General features: G+C 35.0%; 4 protein-coding genes across 14 annotated transcripts; all 4 read right to left on the bottom strand.

Annotated features, from left to right (window-relative positions):
- Nucleotides 1-543: 543 nt before the first annotated feature.
- LOC105161922 (uncharacterized) lies at nucleotides 544-6,819 on the bottom strand. Of its 4 annotated transcripts, none has more exons than XM_088880279.1 (8): nucleotides 6,260-6,819; nucleotides 5,753-5,830; nucleotides 5,143-5,631; nucleotides 4,604-4,747; nucleotides 3,959-4,069; nucleotides 3,797-3,844; nucleotides 3,274-3,710; nucleotides 544-1,366 (listed from the first exon to the last, which is right to left on the bottom strand). In XM_088880279.1, exons 1-8 carry the CDS (start codon nucleotides 6,399-6,401, stop codon nucleotides 779-781), a joined length of 2,037 nt encoding a protein of 678 aa, XP_088736405.1. In that variant the 5' UTR covers nucleotides 6,402-6,819; the 3' UTR covers nucleotides 544-778. The 4 variants fall into 4 exon arrangements, with proteins under 4 accessions (XP_088736405.1, XP_088736406.1, XP_020549395.1 ...); XM_088880280.1 differs by having other exon boundaries at nucleotides 6,293-6,817; XM_020693736.2 differs by having other exon boundaries at nucleotides 5,753-5,867; nucleotides 6,293-6,805.
- A 1,161-nt stretch (nucleotides 6,820-7,980) lies between these two features.
- Nucleotides 7,981-10,647, bottom strand: LOC105161924 (Acyl-CoA N-acyltransferases (NAT) superfamily protein). 3 transcript variants are annotated; one of them, XM_088880786.1, is made up of 10 exons: nucleotides 10,116-10,647; nucleotides 9,885-10,008; nucleotides 9,599-9,782; nucleotides 9,409-9,461; nucleotides 9,263-9,299; nucleotides 9,107-9,172; nucleotides 8,821-8,925; nucleotides 8,578-8,731; nucleotides 8,421-8,497; nucleotides 7,981-8,292 (listed from the first exon to the last, which is right to left on the bottom strand). In XM_088880786.1, exons 2-10 carry the CDS (start codon nucleotides 9,983-9,985, stop codon nucleotides 8,197-8,199), a joined length of 873 nt encoding a protein of 290 aa, XP_088736912.1. In that variant the 5' UTR covers nucleotides 9,986-10,008; nucleotides 10,116-10,647; the 3' UTR covers nucleotides 7,981-8,196. The 3 variants fall into 3 exon arrangements, with proteins under 3 accessions (XP_088736912.1, XP_088736913.1, XP_011078088.1); XM_088880787.1 differs by having other exon boundaries at nucleotides 9,885-10,011; XM_011079786.3 differs by having other exon boundaries at nucleotides 9,885-10,015.
- A 147-nt stretch (nucleotides 10,648-10,794) lies between these two features.
- On the bottom strand, nucleotides 10,795-13,751 carry ORG4 (OBP3-responsive protein 4 (ORG4)). Of its 2 annotated transcripts, XM_011079780.3 has the most exons (6): nucleotides 13,543-13,736; nucleotides 13,311-13,453; nucleotides 12,366-12,518; nucleotides 12,107-12,282; nucleotides 11,790-11,901; nucleotides 10,795-11,089 (listed from the first exon to the last, which is right to left on the bottom strand). In XM_011079780.3, exons 2-5 carry the CDS (start codon nucleotides 13,440-13,442, stop codon nucleotides 11,799-11,801), a joined length of 564 nt encoding a protein of 187 aa, XP_011078082.1. In that variant the 5' UTR covers nucleotides 13,443-13,453; nucleotides 13,543-13,736; the 3' UTR covers nucleotides 10,795-11,089; nucleotides 11,790-11,798. The 2 variants fall into 2 exon arrangements, with proteins under 2 accessions (XP_011078082.1, XP_088736914.1); XM_088880788.1 differs by lacking the exon at nucleotides 10,795-11,089 and having other exon boundaries at nucleotides 11,436-11,901; nucleotides 13,266-13,453; nucleotides 13,543-13,751.
- A 2,089-nt stretch (nucleotides 13,752-15,840) lies between these two features.
- Nucleotides 15,841-20,129, bottom strand: LOC105161926 (uncharacterized). Of its 5 annotated transcripts, XM_088880886.1 has the most exons (6): nucleotides 19,989-20,129; nucleotides 19,754-19,894; nucleotides 18,386-18,504; nucleotides 18,133-18,252; nucleotides 17,705-17,789; nucleotides 15,841-17,149 (listed from the first exon to the last, which is right to left on the bottom strand). In XM_088880886.1, the coding sequence occupies exon 6, from the start codon at nucleotides 17,108-17,110 to the stop codon at nucleotides 16,034-16,036; it is 1,077 nt and encodes a 358-aa protein (XP_088737012.1). In that variant the 5' UTR covers nucleotides 17,111-17,149; nucleotides 17,705-17,789; nucleotides 18,133-18,252; nucleotides 18,386-18,504; nucleotides 19,754-19,894; nucleotides 19,989-20,129; the 3' UTR covers nucleotides 15,841-16,033. The 5 variants fall into 5 exon arrangements, with proteins under 5 accessions (XP_088737012.1, XP_088737013.1, XP_020549518.1 ...); XM_088880887.1 differs by having other exon boundaries at nucleotides 15,841-17,140; nucleotides 18,386-19,894; XM_020693859.2 differs by having other exon boundaries at nucleotides 17,705-18,252; nucleotides 18,386-19,894.
- Nucleotides 20,130-20,167: the final 38 nt, after the last annotated feature.

The raw sequence follows: 20,167 nt of genomic DNA on the forward strand, positions 1-20,167 counted from the left end.
GTCATCAACAAATTGCTCGGAGATGGCCGCCAACCGATCCGATTGCAGCAGGTAAAACAAAACTCGCTGAAATCAAACTGATTGAGAAAACTCATTCAACAATCATAACTTTTTCACTCTGTAGAGGCCTATAAATAAATAAAAGTTATTGTGAAGTTATAATGATAACAAACATCCTACACTCTGATACTCAATTCTCTCTCGATTTTCATCTATCTTTCAACATGTTTTCGCACTCCACTTACTGTTATTTTAAAATTGAGGAGTGATTTGCATAATTTAACCATATTGTAAAAAGTATCGGTGTAATTATACACATGTGTCCCTAAATATAAAAATATTTGGTCCAAAATAACCCTAATCTTCTAGATATCTACAAAATTACCTAATTTATTTCTCTGACTTGTTTTCCAAATTTAGTTTACTCAAAGTTTATCAATATAAGTAAATAAGATATATAGTACGATAACTTAATCCCAACTCGCATTTTATCCATCATTATTCTATGACAACTTAATCCCTTCCGTCAAAGTAAAAGACGCCTTGTTGTACACCGGTCATTTTGACCATTTTTTGAGCACAATAATAGATAACTAGTCATGTCTTCAACTTAATTGAATGATCGGATAGTATAATAAAGATCAAGATTCAGCAATTTAGCCGGTTCCAAACTACCCACATGGAACTCCAGCAGTCGGGCATGCTTTGAAGTTGATATGACGTAGCAGTAATCGGGCTTGTTTTGATCGCTGACATGAATGGCGATTGAGTCCAATAATCAATCAAATATGCTGGGACCATATGTGGATTTGATCATATTAAGAAGTGGAGGAAGCTGTAGGTAGGCAAACAGGGACACCGGCACACAAGCCAATGCTATTATCGGTACGAGGATCAGGCTATTTCTTTTAGCGGCTACAAGGAACATAGTAGAACCAAAGGCAACCATCAGAGATGTTACAGAGAGGAAGAGAGAGATCAGACCAATTATCAGTCTGTTGGGCAGCGCATATAGGAAATCATTGACTGAGTAACGAGAAGTGAAAATAGATAAGAAGGATAGAACAGTTGTAATTGATGAGAGAAGCGCAAGAGCATCAGCAATAGCAAATAGTAGAAAGGCCTTTTCGCTGGAGAATATTGGGAGACCGCTGCTGTTGTTCCCACCAGGTACTGTAATTGCAGCAGCAAATGCAACAGTGGCAATGAGCGATGCAGCAACTGTGCATGAAGTTGCCATGCCTATCATCCATTGTGTTTCATACGCGGCTACTTCACGATGTTCCTCATTAAATATCGCCAATGGTGTCTTACCATAAGCATTCTTGGACTTCCTTTCTTGGGGCAGTACAAATTTCTCTACTTCCTGTGATTAATAATGGAGTAAATTTTCATAAGATATAACTTTTACTCTCACAAAGATGACAGAATATTAGGAGAAGAGAAAACTAAAAATTGGAAATCTAACAACATGCTGGGTATGACCGTATGAGGGTGTGATCATTCCAGAAAAGACTTGTGCAAGCTTTTCTAGTCCCACTTCCTATCTAGTATGATTAAGAGAAGTGGGAATGAAAAATCAAAGGATAACATGTTTCCACTTAAGTATATCTATTTCTGTATTTTATGCATGTATATATATATATTATAACATTTATAGGATAACAGATTGAATATATAATCAATGTTCTGAAAACCGGATCACTAGATAAATTACTGGGTCATTAGGTCACTAGTTCGATCGGTGGAACAGAATTGAAAAAACTGGTTGACGCAGAATATATTATATACGTATATATTTGTAGCATATCAATACATTATATATCAATTTATTAAATAAATATAATTTATAACAACAATTTATAAAAATAGTACAATTTATATATAAATACAATTTAACAATAAGAAACCGACAAAACTCTGGAGAAAGCAAATTAAATCAAAATTCAAACTAATTTAAAATCCCACAAAGTCTTGAAGTTTGAATATTTTGTTGCTTCCCCTTTTGAATCAGAAAGAGGTACCTACTGGGTGCCTCCGTATAATTTCTTTTTAAAAAAAAAAAAAACCCTCAAAAAAAATTGGAGAAGCTTGGAGAAAAGGAGAAAGAAGTAGTGAACGAAAACCCTATAAGTTGTTAGAAATGATTCGTTATCCCACATTGAAAAAGCAAAAAAGTCAAATTTAAGCACTTTAAATTATAAATATTAAAAAGTTTAAGACAAGTTTATTGTCCCACAATGGAAAAATTTAAGCCCAAAAAAATTAATATAAAAAAAAATAAGGTCAAAATCAATTTTTGACCAGTTATTGGTCGATGGTTAAAACCAGCTCACTTTGGTTTTGACCTTAGAAGTTTTGACCCTATGAACCGACTCAAGTACATGGTCGGTTCCCTGTTGAACATGTCAAACTGGCCGGTCCAGACCGGTTCTAAAAAACATTGTATATACTGTAATATACTTAACTAATACAAAAATGTCCCTTTATATATATTTCTTATAAATATGACATAATATATAATTATACTTATCAATATAGTAACAAATATATATATATATATATTGTATATAGTGATATTCATAAATTAATATATAACATTCTTAACAAATTATATACATAATACTCATGATATGTCTTTATGTATATTTAATTCATAATATATTAGAAAATTTTGTTATTTTTATATAAATATAATGTATATTTGTGCATATTACTTAAACAAATATAATTATCATTGGTGGTGTCAATATGCAAGCAATATATACTCATATAGTACGCGAGTGAACATATACATATACTAAGCAAAGAGTATGTACGTTACACGAAAAGAATATTATTTACAATAAGAAATTTAATGATATGAATTCACTTTTGAACTTGATGTTCCTTACCATTGTGATTTACATTTCTTTTTTAACAAAAGTTTCATCTTCCAAAAAATGTCCTTCTATTACTACTATTTTTTAACAAAAAACATGACTAAGAAAATATACAGCCTAACTAAATTTATAAATAAATCAAATTTTATATCATAATAACGTAAATAATATGAACTAATACGTTGCCAAATTCTTCAGTGAGAAATCTGAACTTGAGTACTAGGAAGTAATCTCTAATGCCTTCTGGACACTAACTTAGCAGAAAATGTTTCAGAAATTCTCGAATGCATTCTTAAGCGATTGTCCCTTCTTTTTCTATAACATGCAAAAGGATTGCACAAATGGCCCTTTTTTCTGAACTTAAGAAGCTTAAGGAAGAAGTTTACTTTACCTTGAACCATTGCAGCTCGCGCTGCATCCTAAGAACAGCTCCAGAGCTCAGATCAAGTCGGTCTAGATGGGGTCTATATCCCGCCAAGTGTAGTATATTGTTCCTCTCGTTATCCAGCAACAGTGATAATGACATATTATAATGTCCACTCTGTTCATGAACAATCTTAAATACCTTCTCATGACGGTACATTACTGCAAGATGAAACACTGAGTGGTTCTCTTCATCTACAAAGGTTATTGCTTGAGGAAAGGAGTCCAAAATTTCTTTGACAATTTCATGTATTCCGTTTTGTGTCCCAAGAAGGAATGGCCCTGTGAGTATTGATGCAGCTTTTGCATTATCCAAGCGTCTAATTTCTGCGCACACTTGTTTTATCAGTTGAAGTGCTTGATGATGCATGGCTTTTCTGTGACGAATGTGTTTGAAGGGCTTGGCTGTAATTGCAGAAATGCGATTGTGTTTTTAAATATAATAATTATATGTTCTCCGTACAGATGTAAATTGTTTCTTGTATGCTTACCTAATGTTTCAAGCACCTTCCAAAGTATTACATGCAACTCTTCATAAGCTGCAGCACAAAATAAAACCAATTTCTGTGAGTTGTTAAATTCCTGCTTCCATGAAACAAAACAAAAGATTTTTTGCTAAACTCAAAACAGAATGGCAAGCATTAGGTACTTAACTCTTGAAAATTGATTACTGCAACGCCTCTGCGGCTTAAAGGAAGAAATTTTTGGTGATCTCGTCAAGCCCACTAAGCTCTCTGGAATCTCAACTAGCTTCTCAGGAACACCTAAAATTCAAACAAGATTAGAAGGCAGAATATGATGTATCAATAAAAATACTATATTGCTTCAGAGTTCTAAGACATTTTCCGGATCCCCCTGAATTCTGGTAGAATACTATACACCTAGAAAAAGGCCATATCATTTCTGCGTTCTGAAACTCATGTATTTTGTTTTCTCAATAACCATGCCAATGGATCACTCTTTTCATATATTGTATCGTGGATGGAACTGTAAGTTCACCTTTCGAGAAACACAATAATTTGGATACTATTATGATTAAATTGCAACAGATAGCAATTAGATTTTTCTCTGAAGACCCCTTTAGAAGATACATAATGACTTTAGGATTAGATTCTTATGCCTTTTATGTTTGCAGTGAGTTGCAGGTTTAAATTTTGGGCATGCCGCATTTCCTTGCTTATGTTCCCAAGATAACTACGCAGAGCAGGGTAACTTAAAGAATTTCTTTATGTATCCTTCTCGGCATAAATCAAGAACTAAACTGGTCGTATTTACTCCGAGTTAATAAAGAAACTTACAGGAATACATGAAGAACTGCCAAAAATTAAAGTCCATTCCGCTTGGAAAAGCAGAAGGCTCTTGGGCCAACAGTTCCAAGGGAGAGATATCCTCATGCTGCCATGCCAAGCCTGGGTTGTGCTCGACCAAATATAGAGCCAAATCTGCATGTTTTCGGCAAAGAAGCATATCATTGATCAATATTTCAATTCAAAAGTTACCAAAAACGCAATTCACTCTGAAATTTTCAAAACTACATTTTCATTTGAATGTAGCTTCCTATGATTATATTTATTTATTTTACTTTTACTTTTACTACAGCAAATTATAGTTATTTATTTTACTTTGCATGTACTACAGCAAATTTTAATCATACTACTTACTAAATATTACTAAATCTGCACTACTTCTACCAATCTTATCATTTGAACAATGCATAGTGCTTTTAATTATAGAATATCCCAAATTCTATTTAAAGTTTCCAATCATATTTATAAATTTTGATACTTTTTCAAATATGCATCAATCATATCATATTTAATACCTTTTATTAACTTACCATAGAATCCAGAAGTGAGAGCAAAATGCACAAGTGTGGCACCAGCAGCTTCGTTGAACGGTTCCAAATTTTTATCTTCTCTGGTGACAGAAAATAAGTACAATGTCATCTCTCTGTGCCCTCTCATAGCAGCCAAGTGGATTGGCAGACATCCATCAATGTTCCAAATATTCAGCAAATTGCGGTTTTGCTCCACAAACAGCCTGGCTGCTTGGATGTTTCCTAGCACCGCCACTGCATGGAGGGCAGTGTTGCCAAAGTAATCAGTCAGGGCCAGCGCCTCTGGCTGCATAAAATGCAGTAGCTTCCTTATAAAGGGCAGCCCTTGCCCGGCCTTGACAGCCACCAGGAGCGGTGTCTCAGCAAACGGTGTCAGCCTTGCTGTGATCGCAGCCGGTTGTTGCATTACAATTGTCTCCACGGTTTCCCAGTTGCCCTGGTTTAGGGCCTTGTAAAGGAGTACGGACCAGCTCCGATAACTATCCTCAACTGATTTCATGTTCAAGAGCCAAAAAGAAGAGATTTTCATGAAGTTCAATCATCGAATCTTGCAGAAAAAATTGCTTGCTAATATTCAACAAGAAGCAGAGTTTTTTATAAGACTGATTACCATTGATGATATAATCGAAATTACTGATGTTGCTACTGGCCAATCGTGTGGAAGGCAATGCCATCTTCTTATGAACTCCTGATAATTAGTGCTGAAAGACTAAGGACAGAGTACTCTGATAAGAATATTCATGCATACACATTATTAGCATTTTGAGTTGACTTGCCTCCTTCTCTCACCAAAGTCAATGTATCATCGCTTCTCAGAAGCATCACATTTTGGTTAATTATACTCAACTCCCCTAAACTACTTTTATTTGTCTTTTCCACCGCCTAAACTGAATTTTACCCTATATTTTAACAATAAAATATTATAGGATTTTAAACTTTAGAAAGAGAAAAGGTCAACATTTTTACTCTAAATTAGGTTTAATTTAAAATAAAAAACGAAATGATATTACAATTAATTATAAAACAAATGTGAGACCATAAATATATTATACTTATTATACAAAGCAATATGGGTTAAAATTTTCTGAAACAAATGCAATTTCTAATGTATACATACGAAATAGGGAAAGTTGGAGAGGGGAAGTAGTACCCCCATCTCCATGGCCATGGGCTTGTTTCCCATCTCCAACCAAATGTCTCTGGAAGTTTTCAAGCCCATCTCTTGGTAAATGATTTCGTTGAGTGAACACAAAATCCATCCCTTGGGAACCACATCATCAGCGGCGTCCCCGACGGTTTTAGGGTTACCGCCGTCCATGAAACCATGCAATGCTTAGCTCTGGATAATGCAAAGCATTTGCTCTTTCTAGGAAACCAGAGGTTTGTGGGTACGAAATTTGCCGCATTAACTCCCATGGCTGATACTGCTGCACGCTCGAGGAGGCCAGTGATGATTGCGTAAATTGCAGAGCTGGAAATTTTGTGCCCGTCAGTGGAAATTATGCAAAAAGTGTTTAGAATGGTTGAAAATATATTTGATATTACTGTTTAAGGTAACAAAGTACTCAAATTATGTCTTCAAAGTGCGTCTACAGTGAAAATTTGAAATTTGTATTTTTCGTTCAATAACTCATCAGTCCAGTCACATTATTTATATGATTTGTGAAAATAATCTCATAATTTGTAAATGAATCATTTGTCAATTATTGTCAGAAAATTAATAAAAAAAATTTACGTATGAATCATGTGATCCATATTTTTTCATAATGAAGAGAATGACAACTCGATTTTTGGTCTCTCTCTTTTTTTTTTCTTGTATCCCCACTATCTACAAGTGCCAAAAACTATTTTTTTTCAATAGTTTTTAATTTTTATTAAATGTTTCTTTGTCTTTTCTTACTTAAAATATCTTTTTCAAAATTATTTGTTTTTTATTATAACTATTTTCATATTATTATTTTTTTGTTAAATAATATTTAATTATTATAATATTTTGTACACATGCACCAAATATGCCACATACAACTAATATATAATGAAGGAAGAGGAGTGATGATAATTCTTTTTTTTTTTATTGATTTTACTATTTCTTAATTTATTATAAGATAATTATTATGGGATAAATAATTTTTAAAAAAATAATTATGGCATTTGAATTTACATTTTATAATTGAATATACAAATGAAGAAGAGGAAGTGGCTTTCTTTGGAGTGATAAGAGAAAAAATCATTATAAATGCAAAGAACAAAATTTTTCAATTAAGGGAAAAATATAATTTTAGTCCTATAAGTTAGGGAGTGGTTATTTTATTTATATTCGAATTAAAATTCATAATTTAATATTATAATTTTAAAAGTTATAGTAATTTTAGTCCTTTCTAGTTAATTTGGTGAAAAATTATACATCATCAGTCATATCAGCACTTAAATCAGGGCTTTTGATGACGTGACAGTCCAAGTTATAATTTATAATTGCAATTTTGGTCATCTATCTTTAGGGGATTGCCAATTTTATTCCTCTAACTTTTGATGTAACGATTTGAGTCATCTATCTTTTAAAATATTTTTATATGCATATAATTCTTTATTTCTTTAAACAAATAAAAAAATGGTCTCTTTTCTTGAAATTGCAAATGAAGATTTAAAACCAACAATTCCTTTAGGACCACAAGAACATAAATACTCTATGCAAATACATAAAGATAACTACTAGAAAATTGACAATTAGAAACAATTAATAAAATAAGTGTAAATGTCAAGCAATTATATATTTATGTACAAAGTATATTTGTAACTATGAAAAGAAGTGATATACATAACATGATCAAAGAATGAACATGAACAAAAAAATATAATGTTGGAAATTTAAAAAGAAGTATATTATTTAATATTACAATTAAAACATTTTAAAATTTAGTTGTTATTTTGTAATCTTCTATCTTAAAGATAAAATATTAAACAATTTATTTTTTGTCTTATGAGGTTCTTTATAAATGTATTATATATTTTATAAAAATACAAAAAAGATTTATATTTGCACTTGCATTTTACTAGTCAAATGAAAAATGAATTCCCTTGGTAGTTTGAAGCTTCAAGGCATAGCAAATACATCTGATCCGCCGAGAGCTGAGAGCTTGCTGCATCAACAACCTGGAAAACATTGCAAGTTTTTGTGACTTATGGGACTAAATATGGTAAACGCTAAAACAAGAGACAAAATCGTGAAGAAGGTCAGTTGTGGCACGTAAATTGCAATTTTCCCTTCAATGTGATGATACCTCAAATCCCATCTTCTGGTACAGGCTCTGAGCAGCCTTGTTATTTCTGTAAACATGCACAAACACCTTCCCTGCACCTGGAACAACTACAAATGAACCTCACAATGGATGCTATCTTGATTTACATTATCTGAGTGAATAGTTGTGATAGATTTACCCTCTTTCTTGGCTGAGCAAACTGCGAATTGCAGCATACTGCTTGCGATCCCCTGTCGACGTTCTGATCTAGCAACGCATAAGTTTGCAATGTAACCGTATCTGCTGGAGGCTTTGCTATTGATGAAGCAGAAAAGAGGAGATTTAACCTGTTCCTGTTGAAAGGCAGATAATTTTTGGTATGGGGCAGAAAACAATGTTCATAAATGGACAAGTGTTTTTGCGAACTAAATTGGCTTCTTACCCCTGGAAAGGTCTCCACGTGTGAGAAATATCGAACGCTTAAGTCCAATGTTCCAACTACACATTTCAACATGCTATGTTGCATGTTTCCGTCATCCTCCTTTACCTGATAATTTTGTCCAATCAAGATTTTCTTGAAGAGTTCAGGCTCCGCATATTTGTTATGGGACTAGCTAATGTTGGCTCGTCTTAGGAAATGGAATTGTCGAGAAATTACATAGATTGAGCTGGAAATGAAGTAGTAAAAAATGTAGTAGCAAGCCACCTAAAGAGAAGCATCATTTTACCATCACAATGCATTTGCATTTCTCTCCCAGATGTGTAATGTATCTCCTTTTCATGGAACTGAACTCCTGAACAATAGACAGTTAAGAATACAATGTTTATGCTTAACAGCCCAATACTTGCATCCTGTGATGAAAGAAAAATGCCGATTCTCCTACCTGTTCCATGAATATTCGTTTGCAGTTCTCAGCATATCTATAACATAAGGTAAAAGATCAAGAATCAGCAGTAGTCATAGATCAGTTTCATTTTTCTTCTACAAGAATGTGATCAAATGGCAGGTTGAATAAAACTTAGTGCACACCCGTCATCTTCCCAGTCCTCCCAATGACTCTCTGCTCTTAGCCATGCTGCCGTCTAGCAAAAAAGAAAAAACATTACACAGCCACCACCGCAAATTAGCCCTGATTAAATTTGAAAACGCTACGGCTGACTTGATTTTGCTATACAACTGGAAAAAAAAAAAAAAGAAAGAAAGAAAGTATGTCACTGACCCAATATTCTTCATCGGTTTGAGCCTCACGTGCAACAAGCTGCCTGAACTCAAGAGTATGTCCTTGAATGGCTGCTTCATTGGTTTGCTGCAGTCTGTCGAATTTGATGTTTGAAGGACTAAACTTATCAAGTTCAGGAGTGGATAGTTTTTCCTTCCTCGTCGGGGTGGATTGGGACCTCAACCTGCCAGTTTAAACTTTAAAGCAATTCTAGCACATTCTACAGACATAATTGCTCTTTTTCAACAAGAAAATGCATGAAGCAAATGAAATTGAATGCACTCACATTGTCCAAGAGGATGAAATTCTTGGCAAGCCACGTTGAACCCGTATTCCATGGCTCGACATTCTTGAGAAATGAGGCCTCTGTAGAGCGATCATCGACATTAAGCTTTCCTATCCCAAGTTTCCTGCTTTCTTGCAACAGGACATTATGTTTGATATACTAACGCATTTGTCACCTGATTGACGTATAGTTTCCAAAAAAATAATAATTAATCCATATAGTAATACTTACTGTATAATTAGTTAAGTGTGGCTCCAGATGAAGTTTTGCAGACCACAGATACTGCTCCAGATGACGTTTTGCAGACCACAGATACTTCCGCAGGTTTCATCCACACCATTCATTTGTAGGTGTGGGCAGCTCTCATGTTGTGGAACTCAAAGAAAGTTAGAAATAAGTGATCATTGGGCAACCACAAAAATTGATAACATGAACTATAAGTGGTCCTCCAAGAGATGTTGAGAAAATAGAGAAATATGTTGTTTCTGGGGTCCTTTGTTTTGAGGATTGGATTAATTTGGAGGATATGATTTTATTTTTATCTTGTAATCACAACAAATGCTTTCCAAAGGGATTTATGTAATCAAGGAAATTGTGATTAGTAGGATCTGATCGAATTTTCTGTTGCAAATTCTATTCCACCTTGTACTCCATTCAAGATTCCAAGATGATTTAACAACTGTAATCTGGCAGGTTTGGTGGAAGTAACATAAAATCGCATTTGAACAAATTGTGAAACCCGTGATTCCTTGTTTAAGGACAGGTGCATGAATGATAGTACAGATATCAAGAACACGACTATGGCGTAACTGTGACCCCAAAAAACTGTTCAGCAGCCAACCCCCTGTTCACGGGCTATTGCAAAAAGACGAGGCCAGCATTTTAGCAGTACTATGGAAGTAGAAAAAGGTGAAATGAAACAAACTTTAAATAACAGGAGTAATTACAGAGCATGTGGAAACCAAAAAATCAGTGTGCATGTCTTCATATCCCAGACCTGAAATTGGATCCCTCTTCGATCCAAGTGGGAATTGATAATGGGGTAAAGAGAACTGCAATAAAACAACTAACACCACATCTAGACGATACTGCAACAAGAAGAATAAGCTTTACACAGAGACAGCAGTATACTTCATGAAGTAGCACGAATAACCGATATGCAATGTTATTGCTCCTTGCCTTTTCCTTGACTACAATTTGTGTACCTGCTATCATAATGATCTGTAAGATGGCAACCAGAATGGATTTGGTTGCATCAGAAACAACAAAAGAAGATGAGAAGAAGAGGCATAAAGATGAAATTCTAGCCATTATCTTATTTCCGTCTTGTGCTTGAGTTGGTAGCAGCATTTCTTAGGATAGTGTTTTGTCTTCGTGCTAAACAAATTCATGTGGAAACAAACTGGAGAAGAAAGGACAAGGTTCACCCTTCTCCAGCTCAACGCAAGCATCTGACAGCTGTAAGAAACTAGAGGAGGCAATCAGATGGTTTAGCTAAGAAAATGGACGGGAGAGGACAAGGCAACTAGAGTGCTGTCTATGGCCGCTAGCTTGAGCACATTGTTGTCATATTAAGGTATTGAAAATTGTGTAATACATGGATAACTGCCGGAGTAATAACAAGCTCGGAATGTTGAACTTGTTTTCAGTACCTAAAGCAAAAGCAGCACAATCTCCACACAGCAGTTGCCCTAATGAAAACAGCTATATCTTTCCTTGCAACATATGAAGCACCACAAGGATTTTTACTTCTTGTTTTCTTTTCCTTTTTTTTTTTTTTTTCTGTTTACTATGCACACAATAGTTATGTGTCACCATTAACTAGTGTCTTCCCATGGGGATTTGAACATAGACTTCTTTGGCACGTTGAACTTTTTAACTAAACAAAAGTTGGAGGTAAAGTACCAATCTCCGTCATTCTTCATCAGCATGGGTAAAGATAGCCTCAATTCTGTCAAGAGATGCCTGTAAGCGTCCAGATTTCATGTTAAACAACGGTTCATCACTGCCCACACCCCTGTAGAAGACAATCTTCAGCAATAGCTTTTTGAAGCACACTAAGGAAAAACTTATTAACTCTGAAGTAAATCACCATAAAGCAAACGCAACAGCACAACTCAACATTTATCATATATCAACTTTTGTCAATACAAGAACTTCATATTTGGAATTTTTTATCACAGCAATATTATGAAATGCAAAAGAATCAGACTCTAACTTACCCAGTAATTTCAGGGAGAACATAATCAGCCCTCCACCCAAAACGAAAATCCACTCCAGGACACAAACCAAGGGATGTTTTATTCCGAATCCTAGATATACCATCTCCACCCAGACATGTTGTCAGCTTCCATTTCCAACCTGTTGCATGCAACTGAAAGCTATGACCTACTCCTACCTGCACTAGTTAAACTTTATTCAGTGAAACTGGCTCCTGATAGCTAAAGAAACAGGCTAAGTGATAAGACTAGAACATCACACCTGAAGGTTAAGGAACTTTGTGACTGGGATTTTCTTGGAAACAAGCTGCACATCCTGGTATAAAGGCTCATATATTAGCTTCCACTTCCGCTCATTGGCTAAAGGTTTCAAAACCAGTTTTGCATGGTAGTCGTTCAGAGGAGCATTATACAACTACATTGTAGCAGAAAATCCAGAATTGAGACGGCAAGCACCGCGTATATCCCCATAAAAACAAAAACAACCATACTCAGCATAAGGAATAAAAGATCCATGCACCTATAACAGCATGATTTCGTTCTATTGCATGCTGATTGATCACTGTATATCCCTCAGGCCCAAATTGAGATTACAACTAACTGTGCATCAAACACACAGCAGCAGTTTCATCTACAGTTCCCGCCTATACTATACGAAAATAAACTCATATACTGTTCTGGAATATATATTCGATACCACTTCATTGAGTCAGAAAAAGTATAAACCCAAGCAATATTTCAACAAATTTCGTTGTGTCCTGGCATGGTTCACTCAATTTCACTCCACTTGTATATTCCACAGATGGGGGCGAAAACAAAATGAACTTCCATGCAACTTAACATCAAGTGAGGACTAATACGCCAAACATTCTGCGTGTTATATGTTGGAGAAACACTAAAAAGCAAAACAGGAGCATACTCATCAGGCGGAGAGGCAAATTCTTCAAAGGGAATGAATTGATGAAATCCAAACATGCAAAATCATTTCTTACTGATCAAAGTTTCAGTAGCAGAAAGTACAAAAAAGCAAAAATTCACCAAAATCTACACAATTACATACTAACTTCAGTTTAATCAATAACCACAACCAACTGATTGAACTTCAATCTGATAAACTTGTTACCCCAATTCTAAAAATGATAATGGGCTATCAAGAATTTACAGCGACACAACGACAGCAACAAGTAGAAGTCAATTGAATAAACACCTCCAAGTTAACGCCAACACGAAACCCCTGAATTTCTTTCCGAAACTTCAAGAAAATCTCGGAAGGCATCAAATTGATGTTGTAAAGCTCTTCCCACGAAGCGGGTTCTTCTCCATTCGAAGTCCCCTCCATTTTTTCTTGAACTAAAAATGCAAGAAAAGAATTCAATCGCGAGCCCATTTCAAAATTACAACATAAGAGAAATCAAGCAAATAACATGAAAAGTTAAGACCTTTTTCTTTGTGTTATTCACAAGAAATTGTAGCTCTTAATACGGATTCACGGAAGGGTTGAGAAGCAAGAACTGAGAACCGAAGAGATACAGACACCTGCTGGAATGTTCGTATCTTCGTCTATGGTACTTTTCACTTGGCTCTCTTTTCATCAAATTCAAGGGCTATTTTCATGAATTTTCAGATAAGTATTAATAAAATGCAGGAAAAAATACTTTCAAATTCCTCAAAATAAAGCTCTGCTAAACATGTACAACGTATGACCATTAATAAATTTAAGATCATGGGTCTGAATTTCATCCCATATATTATTTATTTTATTTTATGTAAGTTTATTATAATTTATTTAATATTTTTTATTATATTATAATTTATTTTATCAACTTTTCATTAAAATACTCAACCAAAATTTTATCCTTTTCTAACAAATTCTTAGAAATTCATACATTAAAAGATTCTAAAATATGAAACGTAATAAAAATAATCATGACAAAACAATTTGATATTGATAGGATGAAATTCCCTTCCCCACTTATCTCTTATATTTTTTATTTTACTTTTTAAAATATGTTTTATTAAAAAAAATTCCCAGAAGCTACTTTTACTGGTTCAAAATTTATTTAAAAAATTTATAATTTTTTATAAATTATATAATTATTAAAAAATATTTTATAAGCCCAATATATGCACTATGTTTTACAAAGTAAATAGTTTATGTTAGAAAATGCATGTAAATATGTATACATACATAATGTAAATTTTAAAACTGTATTGATAGTTTATTTTTTTAAAAAAGAGTGCAATATATATAACATCACAAGCAAAAATTATGTATATTTTTTATCAGTTATGTAAAAAAATATAAGCATTATAAATTTATAGATTTTATATAAACTCTACATTCAGTATAAAAATCATAATTTTTGGGTAATATTTACTTTAAATTTTTACAATAATTCAAATTATGTTTCAGGCGAATGATTGTAATGAACATATTTTAAGGGGTGTAAATAAGAATCGCATTTTCTTCGTGAAAAAGAAAAAAAAATGATCTATATAATGAAGGGGAGGCGTTTTATTACGTTTTATAGGTTTGGGGGGTGGGGGTGGGGACGGGGGGTTAAATGTCTTCATGCATAGTTTAATATGCAAAATGTATTTAGACCTTAGTTATATTATATTTACTTTGATTATTTTTAGATAGATTGAGTTATTCAACTCGAACAATAATTAGTATTGTGCTCTTAAATTAAAAATGGCCCTCCATCATTAGGAGTAAACACATTACTTATATATATTAAATTATTTATACAACTTAATAATGAAAAGTAAACATAATGAATTGATCATCACAAGATGTGGGCTGAATTTGATCACATTTTGGTAGAATGGATTGTGTACGAAAATGGCCCCGTTGTGATTGCTTGTCTATCTCATTCCATTTAGTTTTATCTCAAATGAGAAACAATGAACAGTTTTTGGATGTGTTTGAATTTGAGGTAAAAGTGTAATTATGATAATCGATAATGTGTAGAAAATATTATGTTAGAAAGAAGCAATTGGAATTATAATTGATATAATACATTTTCGTAATTGCAAAATATGTTTGGATAAAAATTTTCCATAAATACGTGTCTTAACAAAATAATATCCATTCCACCAGATGAGATGGGATTACATGTAGCTCGCAAACAATCCCTCCTTAGTCTTACAAAGACTGCTGATGCTTTTGACCACTTTCCATCATTTTGTTTTGAGTGAATCGATTACATTATTCTTACATCATTATTACATAAAAAAGTATGGGTTATTACCAATTATTAATACAATTTTTTTATTAAATATTACAACAATAAAATCATATTATGAAAGCAATCTTTTTTCTTTTGAAAAATTTATAATTAATGACCATAAATACAGGTAGGATTAGTCTTTAGGAGGTGATTGAGTGCAGCCGAAATCTGATTGGAATAAGCTTTAAATTCAGATTCACAGAATAGCTGGTGAGTGTTTCACCAAACACACCACACTCCCAGCCCCAGCAAAGGAGAGTATAATGATATAGTGACAGTCGAGAAAATTAATGTTTGGTAGTCACAGTAATAAAATCTCATCCCAAGAATTAAATGCTTTTACTACTATATGCATCAGCAACACCTTCTTTCTTGATTTTGTGGAAATGGTTGCTGATTTCTCATTCTGTACACCAAATGCATCACTCTTCTCAGTTCTTACAACCAGACACACATCCGGATTCGAGTTAGAGTGAGAAACACAAGACGTCATTACAACAACAATAACACCAAACACCAAACAGCTTTTATACATTAGACGACTTCGGTTACAACTAATTCATCACTCAGGACCCGGGACATTAAAGGGAGGAAGAAAGACAAAAGGGGAGGAATGAAAACGACGAAATGACATCACTGTACTAGTTAATACAGACAGAAATTAAGGGTGATTATTACATCGAGGCACACTTAGTCATTAGTGGTGATGGGCGCAGGTCGAGGGTCCCACGCTAGCGCACCCGCACGGCAGCCCCCGCCCGTTCCTCGGAATGAACTGTCTCATCCACACATGCTTCCCATTGATGGTAAACTTGGCCTTGGTGTCTCCATTGAGAATGACTTGGATGAAGGATGGTCGATGGAAGACGATTCTGGCATAAAGGGCTTGCTCATCAGGACCTACCTCTTGCATGTGGAATGACTCAATGCAATTGCCGAACATCCGAGTGAAGAACTGCCGGACTTCGGTTTCGCTCACGGGATAGCCCTTGGAGAATGTAGCAAACATGGTGCGAGCATACTTTGGGTTCTCGTTTCCACGAGACCTGGTCTCTCCTTCAATGCTCAAATTAGAGAGACTCCGCACCAAAGAGTCGACCAAAGAAGATAGGGACCTTGTTTGGTTTGCTGAGGAAGGTATCACTGGTGTTTGGTTTGCTGAGGAAGGTATCGCTGATGTTTGGTTTGCCGAGGAAGGTGTCGCCACCGTTTGGTTTGCTGAGGAAGGTGTTGCTGTCGTTTGGTTTGCTGTGGAAGGCAGCACCCTCGTTTGGCTTGCTGATGGAACTGAAGCAGCAATGGGTGTATTTACCTCGTTCTGAGTCGAGCTTTCTCCAAAACCACCATGACGAGCTATCTCCATTATGTCAGATAGTGCAGGGATGTAGACATCACTCACCAAACTTTGGACTTCATGGAAAACAGTGCGCCGGTTTTCCAGGAAGTACTGCAGAGAGATGCCAGTTTTCACAAGACTGTGAGTCAATGGAATATCAGCAGCTTCGGATGATACTGGGAACTGATTGTTGATTAAGCTGAGGCATGTCAAAGCCTCATCAGCAAGTCCATTGATCATGTATGGAGTGAGGGACAAGATCTTGCTTATGACATTGCAAATGCCTCCACGTTCCAACCACAGCCACAGGCCCATAATTTGCAGGCACTCTGAGGGGTTTCGGCAAAGATCCCTCACCAGAATAATATACAATTCCCGATCAAGCCCATAGAAAAGCTTGAATTCATCCAGTGTCACTTGATCTATTGCACCATCCATGATAACACGAACAGCAAGATCTGCCAAAGCCTGATAAAACTGAATGCAGACATTTGTGATTAACAAAGTAAAATTCAACAGAATATATGAAAAAACTACAAAAAGCAGCAGAATCCTGAAAAAATGAAATAAAGAAATTATGTATATGATGCTGAAGTCAATTGAGTATATGTAGCCGCCACAAAAAAAGTGCATCTGGTAGAGTTTTCAAGTGGTTACTGGAAGAAAGAGACTGCTTTAACCTCTAAAAGTGCATCATCATTGTGGCAGAATCACCAGCCAAAATAGAAAATCAGGCAAAAAGACAAGGGTTAAAGAAACATGAGTAGCCCAAACTCAAAATTGCAATAGCCAAACAGTTCAGTCATGAGCAAGAATGCCTGCAATTGGCACACATGTTTTAACACCAGAATGGTGCCTGTAAGTAATCAGTCAGAAACAGTACATGGAACTCATGGCCCATGTCTTGTTCACTGAAAAAATCTCAAAACCACAAAGTTAATATAAGATCACAGATCAAGTGAACTCTGAAGAAAGATATAGAGCACTCTACAATACATGGAGCGTAAGAAAATAAACCTGAAGGAGACTCACCAGAGAGAACTCTTCTCGTAGAGAATCTGTTGTTAGAAGTGAAGTCTACACCCCCAAAACCTGCTTATATAACCGCTGGGCAGCGCTGTGCAGCGTAAAGGTGAGACAAAGTCATGAATTTGTGCTTATCAATTGTTTTACAAAAAAACAAAAAAATAATTATGGTGAGTTGGAATCATCTCAGAGAAATAATCTTTAGTGGGTAGTAATTAATGTATCCTGGGATTACTGTAATAAGCCCTGGAAACTTGCATGCAATTTCCGTTTCAGTCAACCATTCCCAGAGAAAACTTTACACATGTCCTAGATGAGGCAAGGCGATGAAATCAAAGAACTCAATAGTTACCTAAAAGGCCAAATTTTCCTAGGGATTACAGGACCAGGTCATGAAAACGAGAAAAAAGAAGTGGTAACGCTCGCCAACCTACCTTCAGTCAAGTCTTCCTCCTCCATTATGAAAGCTTGAGGGAATAGATTTTTCATATTTAGTGTACTATGAAGTTCTGGGAATCCAGATAATATTGTGTGATTCATAATCAATGCTCCACCTGCACATAATAGCAAACCATGAGGGATTAACAATCAGATTTCCTGAATGTCCATATTGTGACTAAAAACTTTTATATTTCCAATAATTAGTTCTCAACCAAATATACAAGAAGAGAAGAAATGTAAAATAACCTTAATTGTTACCAGGCTTCCTTTCTTTTCTTCATTCAGGTACGCCCAATAAGCTTTATATGAATGCCGCAACTAATGAAATACTTGAAATAAGCTGTCATCTATAGCATCTTCCATCACTGATTAATGCCGAAGACATTATCAGCTAATAAAGCTAGCCTTTTATGCATACCAAAGAGACATACCATCAACCAAGGAATACTGTCCCAAAATATATTATTTGATGGTAAGATAAAGTCTGCAGCTCACAAGACTGAGCTTGTAGCGCAGTTTACCAAAAGAGTTTGAATTGTTACTTAATTGCGTACTCATAGGACCCCAAAACATGGAAATCTGAGGATTATGATCAAATGTGGCATCAAGTGGTCACTTCTGTTTGTCAGTATCATAGCTCCATTAAAAGAGCGCCGTCATCTGCCTAGATACGATTCTACTTTTGAAGGATCTTTTCGATAAGGTTAAAAGGAGAATGGTAATTCTGTTAATCATAAAAACTAGCCTATTCTCAGTCAGCTGAGTATCTTTCCATTACAATCTATCATTCCGTGCACGTCATGAGCATGATTCAGTTGGCCATGATAATTCTGCTGTTTATGCTCAATAAATGACTTAAAAAGTGTAACTCAGAGCATATATGACCAGATATCTTACGGTTATTCCGTACGGTGCATGCGTCACGAAAGGAATGACTCAAAAGGTTCTGTGACGTTAAACGACAAACTGTTTACATTGTTTTACAAAAATAAGCCTGTTCTCACTTGTCTGCCTTAAAAGTCTTTACATACGTCATGAACATATGCCGTATATTGTTGGCTATTTATGCTCAATAAATGACCAAAAAGGTTTAACTCACCACATATATGACAGTATAAGCCAGTTATTCTTTATTCTGTATAACTCATGTCCGGGAGTAGGAGTAATATATAGACTAATAGTTCTATACTTTTAACCGGTATCTACACATGTTAAATATCATTATTTGGTATAATTTCATTTGTGGAAAGTAGGACTTTTAAGGTTCAATGTGTCATATAAACGACGAAGTAGTTCCTTTAACTCTTCACATCAGTATCAATACATGACGAACGTAGAAATTTGCAACACGCTAACATGGCGTCTGGCGAAAATGTGTCAGCAAATTTAGTTTGTGTTCTTCGAGAAACAAAATCAGAAAAGTTTAGCTAATTTAGTTCGTATACTTCAAGAAAACAAAATCTGAAAACTTAGTCAGGAGAAAAGATTGTACCATGAATTTGTACTGAGACAGCAACATGAGCATGAAACCAAATGTTATGAATAGTACAATGATCAGATTGACTAATCAAACGTGCTTAAATCCTCCTCCAAAAGATAGGTAGTAAATCATACCTTAAAGAGACATCAACTGACTATTACATGCCCGTGGTGTAACCTCATTCTGCAACCATCCGTACTTTTTAGTGAAGAAAGTTAAAAGCCTAGTCCTTATGGCCATTGGCTTCCCAAAAGTAGGCCAATTCTGGTTTTTATCTGAAGTTGGAAAATTGACATCAAGTGACAAACAATCAAAGATATTCCATATAAAGCAACAGGAAATGACAAAATAAAAAAAATATTAGGTTACCGGCGCTTCAGTATGCTAATTGCTGCTAACCATTTCAACCAATGCAGAGGAGATTGCTTTGGTCAGCTCATGCGAAAGACAAGATAAATCCAATGATAGCTTCAAGGCAATTCCGACTTTCTCCCAGGCAAGCATATTTACCTACTTAATAAACATTCAGAGGCATAAAGAAAGCAGTG

This window comes from Sesamum indicum, linkage group LG5, assembly GCF_026168435.1.
Source record: "Sesamum indicum cultivar Baizhima isolate 11 linkage group LG5, ASM2616843v1, whole genome shotgun sequence".
NCBI classification, from domain to species: Eukaryota; Viridiplantae; Streptophyta; class Magnoliopsida; order Lamiales; family Pedaliaceae; genus Sesamum; species Sesamum indicum.

Coding starts and splice junctions, on each gene's coding strand:
- LOC105161922 (XM_088880279.1), bottom strand. CDS start 6,401: ATGGATTTTGTGTTCACTCAACGAAATCATTTACCAAGAGATGGGCTT. Junction 5,632..5,752: donor TTTCGATTATATCATCAATG/GTAATCAGTCTT, acceptor ACATGAAATCAG/TTGAGGATAGTTATCGGAGC. Junction 4,070..4,603: donor GCAGTTCTTCATGTATTCCT/GTAAGTTTCTTT, acceptor TTTGAATTTTAG/GTGTTCCTGAGAAGCTAGTT.
- LOC105161924 (XM_088880786.1), bottom strand. CDS start 9,985: ATGTCGATGATCGCTCTACAGAGGCCTCATTTCTCAAGAATGTCGAGC. Junction 9,783..9,884: donor ATTTCATCCTCTTGGACAAT/GTGAGTGCATTC, acceptor TTAAACTGGCAG/GTTGAGGTCCCAATCCACCC. Junction 9,300..9,408: donor GAGGACTGGGAAGATGACGG/GTGTGCACTAAG, acceptor CTTATGTTATAG/ATATGCTGAGAACTGCAAAC.
- ORG4 (XM_088880788.1), bottom strand. CDS start 13,442: ATGGAGGGGACTTCGAATGGAGAAGAACCCGCTTCGTGGGAAGAGCTT. Junction 12,283..12,365: donor CAAAGTTCCTTAACCTTCAG/GTGTGATGTTCT, acceptor TAACTAGTGCAG/GTAGGAGTAGGTCATAGCTT. Junction 11,902..12,106: donor GTTCTCCCTGAAATTACTGG/GTAAGTTAGAGT, acceptor TGTCTTCTACAG/GGGTGTGGGCAGTGATGAAC.
- LOC105161926 (XM_088880886.1), bottom strand. CDS start 17,110: ATGGATGGTGCAATAGATCAAGTGACACTGGATGAATTCAAGCTTTTC.